This window comes from Schistocerca serialis, chromosome 8 (assembly GCF_023864345.2).
Source record: "Schistocerca serialis cubense isolate TAMUIC-IGC-003099 chromosome 8, iqSchSeri2.2, whole genome shotgun sequence".
Taxonomy (NCBI): domain Eukaryota; kingdom Metazoa; phylum Arthropoda; class Insecta; order Orthoptera; family Acrididae; genus Schistocerca; species Schistocerca serialis.
In genome coordinates, this window is record NC_064645.1 from 332,215,976 (window position 1) to 332,228,782 (window position 12,807).

Here is a 12,807-nt window from a genome sequence, read left to right on the forward strand (position 1 = left end):
TCCCGGATGAAATTACGTATAAAGCGGGTGAAAATACGTCCGTGTTAAGCAACAGTATACTTTCCCTCGGGCTGTAAAACCTATCAGTCCTTTGAATAGTGAAGGTCTTATACCGGCTGAGGGCATCCCAGCACTTAAGGAAACTGGAAAAACAATGCATTTGGAAAGATGTTTGATGCGAGACAATATGGACTGATTTTATTTTCGTATTGCGAAAGTATATACACAAATTCCACAAGTTACAGCACAGTAGCTTCCGAAGCCTTAAAATAGAGATTGCGTTGAGCGATGCACTTTTGTCAGCCAGTCATAGCTCATGTCATGTGATCTCGTAAGCGAATGACAGCAGTTATTGAGGCCTACGAGAAAGACAGGCCACGGCGCGTACATTACGAATGTAGGCCGAGCTCGCTCAACTCAGAAAAGTGCGTTTCTACACCGGTTTACGTAACTAAATATGTATGTATGAACGAGAATTGCATCGACTACTGGAATCCACTATTATTAGTCCTACAATGATAGGAAGTCCGTAGGCCTACTAACAGGCTTTAATTTGGCAATTAAAATCATACCAAAATGATTATCAGTTGCGAAAGGCACCACATCTTCTATGAAAGGAGAACTGTTACAAAGAAGAGACTAAATGCTGTAAACGAGCGATTATGCCATTTCTATCGAGAATTTATTTTAAATTTTGTTGTACGAACAGTAATCAGTAAGGCTTCCTAATAACAGATTCCAGAACAAGATGAAATTCTCGTTAGTATGCACGAACCCGGTTGCAAGTTAACAGATTTAAATACGCATTTTGCCCGCTGAGTTAAGGGAACAAGCGAGCTCAGGCCATTCTTCGTGACGTATGCACCGTGGCCTGTCTTTCTCGTGGGCCTCGATCAGTGCATAATACATGTTATGTTCTCAACCACTAGCAGCACCATTGTTAAGTAGCACGACCATACGAAGAAGAGAGGTTAATGGGTTAAAGTAATGTAAGTACACTATATCGTCACGTAAAGCTGAACTTTCACATATAATATTGGGCATTAACAATGTGTTGCTGTTTTTTCTCGAAGGGCGTGATTAGGCAGGAACCTAAGAATGCTTCGGAAACTAAACTGCTGTATTTGATGTATTTCATACATATACTTTCGTATTACGCAAAAATGCAGTCCAAATGCTGATGCGAATCAAAGATCTTTCCAAAACACGTTGTTTTTTGCTGGATTTCGTTTCCTAAAGTGCTCAGAAGTATAAAACCCCTAAACTTTCCATAAGCCGTTTTCCAATAACACTATTTAGTTTTTATTTCGTGATCATAGCTGCAGTGATTTAGGAGAACCTTTACAAAGTGAAGTTTATACTTAGCTGTAGTCGGTGTCATGTTTTCTCGAAGAGTGATGCATCAACTTTTACATTGTTTTTATTTGAAACTCTGAATATACGGTACAACATTTAAACACCCACTGACGTAAGGCTGCGAGCACTCACAACAAGGTCTAGGGATCTTTGAGAGCATTCTGCGTTCTGCCTGACTGGGACTGGAGTGGCAATGAAGGATGGGACAGAATAGGAGTCACCATGGCATCAGCTGGTCAATGCAAAGTGATCCAGTGACTGGATGAAGTGGGAAGAGACATCGCTGCAAGCTGAGGAGGCGAGGTGAGATGACCAAGCCAGCAATCGATCACACGAAAGATGAGCCATCGCTTTCAGCAGCTAACATCGTTACGTGCCTGTTCAAAATCCCAATACCATGAAACGCCGTAATAATACAGCCGCTGTTACCGTGATTAAATACAAATAAAACAATTGCCGTTTATACATTCAATGCCAAAAAATATAACTTGGTATATGTAAAGAGAAAAAAAACGTCGAGACAGTATTACAGGAAAATAATAGCTGGCAAATAAGTGGTAAACAAAAACATTACTTAAGTTGGTCAATAATTAAAGAAGAAAAGTCTGGAGCAAGAGTCTTGAAATACGAGTTTATTGAGCCGAGTAGCATGTTCTTCAGATGATCATAGACTACCGTGTAGCTAGCACGTTTCGAGTTTTTTGTGCTCTATCTTTGCAACAAACATTGGCAAATACAGAAGCAGTTACTAGAGCGCACTCTGCAACATCAAAGTTCTCCAGCCATCAGATCACGCAAATCTTCAAGGGCAAACGTTCCGATTCAATGGCCCAAATATACAGATCTAGTCTGGAATGGAAATCCTTAAATAGGTTTTACAAGGCATGTACAAACTGAATTATCATCCAGAGTGTTTCCTTTACTGCAGACTTGATTAGCAGAAAAATATGGAGAGGGGGCTTGCAAGTTCGTCAAAGAACAGCAAGAAAACATAACGTGAAGACAACAATAACAGCTGAACAAGGTTTATTACGTTTCTAGGTACGGAGGGACACATAAAAAGCGACATTATCAATGTACTGGATGTCAAGTAAAACCATATTTTAAAATTAAGCGGTTAAATCATTCCTCTACAAGTAAATCAACATGTACGCTGCTACAGAATCTAGACTTTAAATTAAAATCCGTATATGTACGATACAAGGTCTACCAAGTACTAAAGCACTTCAGAAATTTTACACACAGCAGAGCACCTCAGCTGTAAAGTAACTGGGAGGCCAAGTCGTTCGTAACCGGCAAACTTCATAACTTAGAAATCGTGGATGGGAGACGAGAGCAAGCAACCAATAGCAGCCGGTAGAGAGAGAGAGAGAGAGAGAGAGAGAGAGAGAGAAGCTTCATGGTAAGGAATAAGCTAGAACGAAAAGGTGGCGAAGCCTTCAGAACTTTGGTCGATCAGCCTTAATATCTTTCGTCTTTATAATTGAGGTGCTGTACTGTACTTGTAAAATTAGCTAGAAACTTGCAACAGGTAACTGGAGTAAGACTGGTTGATACGTCTTGTCATTCATAGTTTCTTAAAAGGTCAACAAATGCAGTGCTACTAATAATATCATAATTAACGCCAATTGTTGCTTGGCAGAGACAGTGTTGTCAAACGTGCCTCGTTCGATTTTCAAATCACACAGTCTGTCAGTAGTCAGTGTGTTCGGCTCACCTGTTGAATTCAGTTCTGCGCACGTGCGGGGCAAAATTTTATAAACTGACAAGGTAGGTAACACTCATTGTGTCATATTTCATTATGCATAATAACGAGGCGCAGCCTTATTTACATCCATCATTCTCCTTTCTCCAATAAAGGTTGCCCACCAACAACCACTGCGACTGCGCCATGTTGATTGGTTTTCAAGATAGCTGGCTTTCAGATCCAGCATTCAAGGACTGGTTGGGGAAAGTACCTACAGACCTTTATAGTGCTAAATGTGGATTATGTCCAGGGACCCTCATTAACTTCTGTACTATGGGAAGATCGGCTCTTACAAGTCACATGACAAAATCCAAGAAGCACGTCGCGAAAGCAGCTGCCATGAGAAGCACAGCAAGTGAATACATCCACTACCACATCTGCGGATTCAGCTGGGTCAACAACAGTGGTGTTGGCCACTGAAATTGTTGCGCCTCCGCAGAAGGAGGTCACTGCAATGTCAAAACCCGGGGATAAACTGAGAGGAATTGATTGAATGGCAATAAAGGACGCAGTAACAAAGGCAGAAATACTGTAGTGTTTGGAGTGCATCGTTTCACACAAGTCACTGCGTAGTTCTGCGAACGACGTGTTGCTTTTCCCCACAATGTTCCCCGACAGTGAAGTGGCCAAGAGCAGCATTTACAAAAGGACACAATCGGTTATATCGTGCAATATGGACTAGCTCCTTTCTTTGAGTCTGAAATTAAATCTGACCTCATAAACGCATCAAGGATTGTTGTTTGTTTTGACGAATCCTTGAACAAGGTGTGCAAAAAAATCCAGATGGACATTTTAGTGCGTTATTGGGACATTAAAAAAAAAAAAAAAAAAAAAAAAAAAATCTAGTGTGCACCCGTTACTATGCATCGGCTTTTCTAGGCACTTTGACAGCAGCTAAGCTACTCGAGTCCTTCAAGAAACAAATTCCCAGCAAAGCAATGAAAAAACTTTTACAAGTATCAATTGACGGTCCTAACGTCAACTTCGCGTTCTTAAGGGAACTTAAAAATTTTTTGAAAGAAATTGAAGGAGTAGACACCGTTTTACTGGAAATTGGAAAGTGTGGGCTTTACGTTGTTCACGGCGCCTTCAAGTCCGCAATTCAAGAAACACAGTGGATGATAATTCAGTTTTTACATGCCTTGTTCAATCTTTTTAAGGACATCCCTGCCAGAAGGGCTCTGCATATTTCGACAATGGAATCGGAACTGTTTCCCTTAAAGTTTTGTGCGATCCGATGGCTGGAGAACGTGGAAGTTGCTGAGCGAGTTCTAGTAATGCTTCCGTTTCTGCGAATATTTGTTGTTAAACTGGAAGAAAAAAAAGAAACCAAAATGTGCTAGCTACAGAGTAGTGGAGGATCACCTCAAGGACAAGCTACTTGGTCCAAAAATTGCCTTTTTCAAGATTCTTGCTGGAGACTTGACACCTTTCCTAAAGGATTTCTAATCCGATTGGCCGCTAGCACCGTTCCTCCACTCTGCTTTGACAGAGATAATGGAGACAACGATGACACGATTTGTCCAGCCGACAAAGATCTCGCCGTCAGTTAATTTGGACAAAGAAACCAATCTTTTGGGTGTGAACCACGTCAAGATTGGGTTCACCGTCAAGAATGAATTCAGAAAGTGCAGGTCTCTCACAGCCCTTGAAATCGCTAAGTTCCAGAATGAAGTTGATGGAGAAATCTCCCTTACACTTTAGGTTGACAAAAGCTGTAAGCTGCTTTGATCCCACAATAGCGTGCAGGGAGGCTGGTCCCAAACGATTTCATTCCTTTCTACAGATTTTGGTGGAGAGCAATTGGATGAACGGTGTATGAGCCGATAAAGCAGAAGTGCAATATGCTTCTGTTGTAAAGAAGAACTGCAAAACAAAATTCGAAACATCCAACAAAAAGGAGCAACGGCTGGATGAGTTCTGGATGAAATGTCTCAAGAACCAGAATGCAACGTGCCACGAGCTTCAGAAGGCAATGGAAATCGCACTCACTTTGTCGCACGGTCAAGCAGCTGCGGAGCGAGGATTCTCGGTGAACAAAGAGGTGAGCAGAAGACTGGTGTACGACGCCGTCAAGACACACGGCGGAGTCCAAGGAGTGCCTATAACAAAGTCCCTTAAACACTCTGTAAGAAACTCACGAGATCGATATGCTGAAGACCTCAAAAATCGAAACGACAAGTCATCCAGGAAAAAGGATCATCTGACTAAAAGGAAGATTGTTGACGCAGAAATAAGACAGCTTAAAGAGAAGAAGGCAAAACTTGAGGGGACCATTCAAAATGCTCAGATAGAGCGAGAATCTATTACAGCACGAATCAATGCTCTCGCACACAGCTCCAAGTGAGTTATTCTCCAAAGTCAATTCCTAAATTACAGTATTTGTTGTTAAACATGGTGCTTCCTTCTAAATTATTTGTAGTATTGTCTAATAATAATGAAAATGTTTCTTTAATAAAATGTTTTTAAAACAAATGAATATGATAGCGTTATTTATTTTAAACTGCTAACTCCCACAGATGTTTAAATATACATTTCAAACAATAGCTTTCGTGATCAAAAAATATTTGAAAAATAAACCTAATTTAAGAAAATAAGTATTAAAATAAAGACTGGAGCTAAAATTTAGCAATACAAAAATCCGAAAAGAAAGGCCTGTAAAAATGCACACAATATTTTACGGAAAAAAATCTCTTATTATTCTAAAACAAAAGACAGTAATTAAAGGTCTTTAACAACAATTAAACCACAAGCTTTTGTATTTAAATAAAAAATAATAAAATCAGAAAAATTGAGGAATGGAAGAGGTAAAAGACATACTTGTCCTTACTGAAAGCCATTTTAGAGCGGGGAATATACTAGCTGCGCTTGACACAGGTTTTCGCTCTAAAACTGGACTAATTTCGTACGAGAGCAAGGTACGGATGTCTCGATACCTGTCGCGTGACTGGTGCTGCCTTCTGTTGTCCATTTATAGGATAAGTTAGCAAGAAGTAGTAGCGAACATTAGAGCTGTTCGGAGACGAAGATCCAATTCACCGGCAAAAAAGTAGAAAAGAAGCGAACTGGTATTGCTCTGCATGCCAGAACACTTCGTCTTTTCTATACTACAGAAAAGTTGAAGTGCTCTGGCATGAAGAGACTTGTGACATTCACTTTTTTTTAAGGTCAATTATACTTTTTGCCATCGATTGCATAATTTTTTATCTATTAAAGAACAACATTAAATCTGAAAACTAACTTGAAGCTCGGTTTTTTTTAACGTGTGTTACACATTAAGTTATACCAAATACAAATGTGCGGTAAAATTTTAAATAGTGGCATAAATGACTTATCTTCTGGGCCTGAAATTTTTCAAATGACTGATCCTCAAGTGTTACTGGTACATTTTGAATGAGAGTTATAACGTCCTGTGATTTAAGAAATTCACTGCACATTCTCACACGTAACATACATCATCTTGCGTGGAAATTTACTTTGAAAGTAACGCTTCTCAAGTCACTATTCGCAATATTTTCCAGTGATCTGTTAGAAATGTAAACAATTGCGATGCAAGCACATTGAATGCACGTTAGTTGTTACGGACGTACTGCACAATCTTCGACCTAAAGCCTTTGACACTTTTCAGTGTCGGCAAACTGGTCTGTGCATTGTGTAAATTATTCATTTTCTACGCAACTAAACTTTTATTTTGGTGTTATTCTCTGATTTATGTTAACTGAAATCTAAAAGAATGAAAAATCCCGGAATTCTAAAAAATTCCCGGATTTTTCCTGGATGAAAAAATTCCCGGGTTTTTCCTGGATCTCCCGGGCCGTATACACCCTGTGTGTGCACAATGGTCTGATTGTCTACCTTCAATGATAATTAGCTAAGGAACAGAACAACACACTGTGCTTTCAGCACAACCTACCTGGCAACATCCTTACAAGCTTTTCAGACTGTTTCTGACCACACTGTATGCGGCCCACCAGCCTATGTCTTTCCTAAAGGAAAGCAGACTGTTACACAGTAGATGTGAGATTTTTTCTTTTCTTTTCCTGCTAAGGATCACATGAAATAACTTATGTCTTCTTTTTCTCTCCTTTCTTTCTTTCCAATAGTTTCCATTCTCTTCCTATGTTTTTTTCTTTTTTCTTCTGCCCCTATTGTGCCTTTCATCTTCTTTGTTTTCATCTGGCAAACCCTTAAAACCTTTTATTTTTATTTTGAACTTTTCTCTTTCTCCTATTTCTTCCTCCATTATTTCCATTTACCTCAGGACTGTTTTAACTTCTCCGATAAAAGTCGCCAATGATTTTGTGTTTATGTCAAAGTTAAAAATTACAATTATTATTATTATTTTCATCTAGCCTTTGTAGGCTTCCACAGAATACAACCCTCTCTTCCTCAATGTTTCTAATACTTGTTCTGTTTTTTGGTAAACTCCTTTATTACTTCTTAATTTCCATTTCCCACTGTCATATTTTTGTCCCAAGCTGTGGGAAAACCAAGATGATTACTTGCGGAAAATTGTCCGCAATTTATAGGCACTATTAAAGAATTTTTACCATGAGATGGCTAATCCATCAGCAAGGGTGACGAATTAGGTTAGATTTTGCCAATATTGTTCAGACAAATGTGCTACATGAGCTCAAATGATTTCAGAGTTCCAAGTTATTTTAAACGAGCTGCCTCATTTGTCTACAGGTCTTCACCAATGGAGCTAATAAATAGAAAATTTATCAGAGAAGTGCTGTTAAAATTATTTAAAAGGCCAAAAGATACTATCCAACATAGGAATGATGTACATTAATGTGTGGAAAAGGAATTGAAGAAAAGTTCTCAAATTAGAGTAAATGAACACTTCTGTAAAACTGCAACACCAAATTACAAGATGGGCAACATGATGTTGATTAAAGCTTTTCACCCAAATTCTAATTTAAAGAAGGAAGCTACCAAATTTTTTCACAAATATGTAGGTCCATATACGGAGGTTTGTATTCAACATCCAAAGGCAGGGTTTCTTGTAGTCCTTCAAACAGTGGACAAGAAATTACACAAGTTGGTACAATAAAAAGATTTATAACTTAAAAAATTGATTTCAGGGGAGTTCATATTATGTATGAACCATGCTGTGTGACGCCAGCAAGAACCCCAAGTTGTCCATTATAAATTTTCCAAGTTTGATTGGCATACAATGGTCTCTTCCTTGCTTATTATCCTACCTTCTTTAAATTTCGTTTCTTCCATTAGCTTATCAGTAAAAGTCAGGTACTAAGATATTAGTTACACTTCTTGTAACTGCCACAGTGTCTACAAAAATCCATCAACAGAAATGGTGATTATGTCGAAAAATAGCTAAATGTTGAAGCTGTAAACTGATGTAAACCATTGTAGAAATAAACAGGTCTATGTACTTGTAAAAAATAGGAGACCTTACTTTTGGGATTACCCTCGTACTAAAACCGTGATCATGTTGTATACATAGCTGCTGCACCCTGCACCCAATAGACCTCATGGACAGTAAACACAGATTTTGAGGCCAGTCTGATTTAGGAGCAAAGTTTTCTTGCTCTGGTAGGAAATGAGTAAATGACCAAAAAGGTAAAAGACACACTATTTTGTACCCCTTGCTACAGATGACACAAAAATAAAAATGTTGGGTTCAGAAAATTTTAAAAACCAAAACTGAATGTACACAACCTTCCATACACTCAAATAATTGAGAATGATAATATATGCAAATCTCAAATCAGTCAATGCAAAATTCTGCTGAAAATTTTACTTTGATTTGTGAGTATTACTAAAGAAAGATAAAAGGTTTTCCTATACTAACCTTCTTTTTATTTCTAGGGCTTTGTCTAAATCATCATTATTTAGGGCTTTTCGAAATTCCTTTAGCAAGATTTGCTCAGTTGCTGGGACCTTATCTACATATTGCACTTCACGTGTCTTTGTTTTTGTTTCCTGAGAAATCTGTGGAATTACAAAAGGGGCAGTTCTTCCTTTCTGTTCTAGGAATGTACCCAGTGTGAACAGGAATTTATCAGTTGGCTGCACATCCTCTTCTTGCATCCTTGTCCAAAGTCCAAGAGCTTTGTCCACATCTTCATTATTACCTGTAACAATGATTTTTAAATCATTCAGCTGGTAGATTGCAGCCTGAAGATTTGTCATTTTACTATGATGATAAACTCAAAGACATGAGAAGAAAAGTTAAAGAATATAGCCTTTTGGAAAGATAAGGAATCCCCTATGCTAAAGATGGATATCCAGCATTACAATCTGGGCAAAGTAGTCAGAAAAAAGACACCAATAAACACAATTATTCATCAGCAGATAAATGATCAATGGAATTACATAAATGCTACAGAATGCCTATATTCGAAAGTGTCATCCCGCTCTACTTGAGTGTTAGCTGCTGTTTCATCTTTAAAATAAGTAATAAGTATACTGCTGATTTAATTTCTTATGTCTGATGAAACTCTACAAACAGTTACAGAATTCAACTATTACTCAACAGATTAAAACTGTATTACTATGTGAGTGTCAACTAGAGTCCAGTCTTTCATCTCATTCCTGCATGTAGTTTTAGTCTACTAGGAAGGTTTTTATGCACATGTGTGCATATACTCTGATGACAAAGGAAAGTTTTAAAGCAAAGCTGCAATGTTCAACACTTAAATTGTCTACACATTGTTGAATGATTATTTATCATTAGAAAAAGAAATTATCATCAATTATTTGTAGAAAAATAAAAACATCTAATTTAAATATCTGCAGCTCCTCTGGAGATATCAATAAAGAGTAAAGAACCAGATCAGATGATTTTAAACTAAGAGCTCATGCATTATTTGTCATTTGAATTTTATTTTGTGAAATACATTAGTTTGTGAAAAAACTGTTCTCAGGAGTTGTGTTTTCTTTTATAATTGTAATCCAAAATGTATAAGCAGCAGTTACCTATCAGGACAAAGAGACAAATATACATTTGTTTAAAGAAAGGAAAGGAGATTAGAGTTTTAAGTTCATTGACAACAAGTTTACAAGTGGATCACAAAATTTGACTGAACAATGATGGACCAGGAAACCATCCATGGACTTTTCAAATGATGGATCCTGACACTCACTCAAGGTGAGTAAGAAAAACCGAAGACCACATGGAAAGACAAGGATCTCAATCCTGTTTCTCCCAAACATTAGTCCATGGAATTAACCAGGGGCAATATGTTTCTGATTGGAAAAGAAGGTTCGAAGATGTAAGGAGCTATCATGACAGCACAAATTGGAAGAACAAAATAGGCAGAAAGGAGTCTGCAGGGATGATAGGATTGCAGCCAAGGCTTACTTTCAAGAACAGTAGCAACGAACAGTAGACATTCAAAACAATCAAAACATAGCTTTGCTCAAAATAAATCACACAACGCAAAGTAAAGTGATATATGAAAAGAAGACAGAAGGAAAAGACAAATGTGGAAATGGGTAAAATAATGATCATGTGCAAAACAGAAGTCAAATGACTGCATTAATGAAACACACATTTACTAGTGGACGACCAATGCTAGAACACATGTAATCTATCAAATGACATGAGAGTTTTGCCAATGATATATAAATGATATACCACCAACAAGCAGTAACCTGTTGGCAAGTGATCTGCAGAAGTGCTTGTTACAAATTTTGCCATCATTTTGAAGTAGTCTTCTGTCCACCTGTTCTATTTAAAACACACAGTCCATATCATACCTTATAATTTAGTTTCACACTCCCTCTTTCCATTCTTTCTAATATTTTAGAGCCTCGTTTCACAACCTAGGATTCCTTTATACAGTTTAATTATTATCTCTGATCCAAAAATTACTTACATATGAGTTCAAAATTTTCAAACCAAACTCTCTTTGGGAGTGAACAATGAGGTGATGTAGATGATGAATACTTAAGAAGAATACTACTGTTACAGAGAAGAGCAATAAGATTTACACATGGGATCAGCCACAGAGATTCATGATATGAAGTTTTTGTGCAGCACAAATACCTAGTAATGTATTATCAGTACATAGTTAAATTAATTACATCAGCAGAAGTTATGAAGTTCATAAATGTACATGATGACAATACCAGGAAAAGATTTAAGTATTTCCAAAAAAGAACATTAAAACTGGCAGACAGAAGCCCACACATAAATGGCTTGATGTGGTTTCACAAACTACCAAATTCTCTAAGAGCATACATGGGGAAATGCTTTTAACAACAAATTAAAGTATTTTCTGCAGGAAAGTGTTGATATTCATTCAATGAATTTGAAAACACTGATTGTAACATGAGACTGTAGCATATCAGCTGTAATGTAAAAAATGTACAAAATAGATATAAGGTGCAACACTTACAGTATATAATATATTTTGTAGGTGTAATTAGTGTTGTGCTATTATTTCTCATGTTTGCAAAAGCCATCATGTTGATGGTTCTATGCAAAGAAAATGTTAATAAATAAAGAAAAGTGGTTCTTCCCCATCCCTTGCAGCACTTTCAACATTACCCTTTCTTTGTCCATTCCTTATTCATCACTCTCTGGACGAAAGGCCTAATTATAAGGTACAAAATCTTAAAAATCAAATGTTGTATTTCTCATTTGTGGGTAAGTTAAGCTCAGAATTGGTGAAAGTTGACTAATCTGAGTGTAAAAATACTGATCATTGTCATTCAAATAAGTTACCAGTCATCATAATATACTTACAATATGAAAGTAATAATTGATAAAAGATTGCTGACCGATCAATGTATGAAAGGTCTCTAGTAGCTTCTATCAATCCTTCAAGTGTACTAACTTGACCATCTTGTCTGTAGCGCTCACATGCATTGGACAGTCTCTCAGTTCGATAGCGTAGGCCTGGGGTCTGCAAAAAATTAGTTTAAAAATGAATTACAATGTCTACCATTCTGTCAGTGTTTCATTACCTCTATACATATTCTACATGTAAAGTCTTCTGTTGTATTGTGCCAGCCTTGCAGCTTGACAGGGGGTGAGAAGTTGAGTCAGGTGGAGTGGGGGTGGGGGAAGAGAGAAAGGAGGTGTGAATTTGGAGAGAGGGTTGGAGGAGAAGGGCTGACAGCTGAGAGCAAGAGGCAGTAGGTGCATGGGATAAGAATGTGGCACTAGCACTGGAGAACTTATTCTTGCAGTAGGCAGGGGGAGCCATATGTAATGCATGACGACGTGAAGGTGTGGACTGGGAGTAGAGACATAATATAGCAAGAGGAAACTGTGGGGAACAGGTTGTCAGTGCAAGATGGCTGAAGTTAGGGCCCTGGAGCACAGACAGGAGTGCCTGTGAGACAGGGCCAGCTGAGATTGAGACTGGGGGGCTTATGGCGCACGTTCAATGACAACTCTCACCTATGTAATTCAGAGAACCTAATGTTGGGGGAATGGATCCACATGGCAGGTTGTGAAGCAGCTGTTGAAACTGAGTAACATGTGCTTAACAATGTGTTCTGCAAATGGGTGGTCAACTCTGATTTTGGCCATAATCTGGGGGTAACCATTTTTTAAGGCGAACAGCTGGTTCATGCACAATGCTGTCCAGAAATTATGGCTGAGCTGATATGACACGACTGCTTTCACAGGTGGCCCTGTGTCTGATATGGTAAGATAACCCTGTAATGAGAGTGGAATAAGATGTGTGTGTACAATTTTTTTCAAGCAGCAATCGGAGGATGTC

At 38.0% G+C, this 12,807-nt stretch overlaps 1 protein-coding gene across 1 annotated transcript in view; it reads right to left on the reverse strand.

Annotated features, from left to right (window-relative positions):
• The window catches only part of LOC126416065 (leucine-rich PPR motif-containing protein, mitochondrial), a 190,843-nt gene that overhangs the window by 42,962 nt on the left and 135,074 nt on the right, over positions 1–12,807 (reverse strand). The window contains exons 15-16 of the mRNA XM_050083541.1: positions 11,823–11,982; positions 8,922–9,204 (exon numbers count right to left, since the gene is read on the reverse strand). Of these exons, the coding sequence (XP_049939498.1) occupies positions 8,922–9,204; positions 11,823–11,982 (443 nt within the window). The remainder of the gene's footprint in view (positions 1–8,921; positions 9,205–11,822; positions 11,983–12,807) is intronic.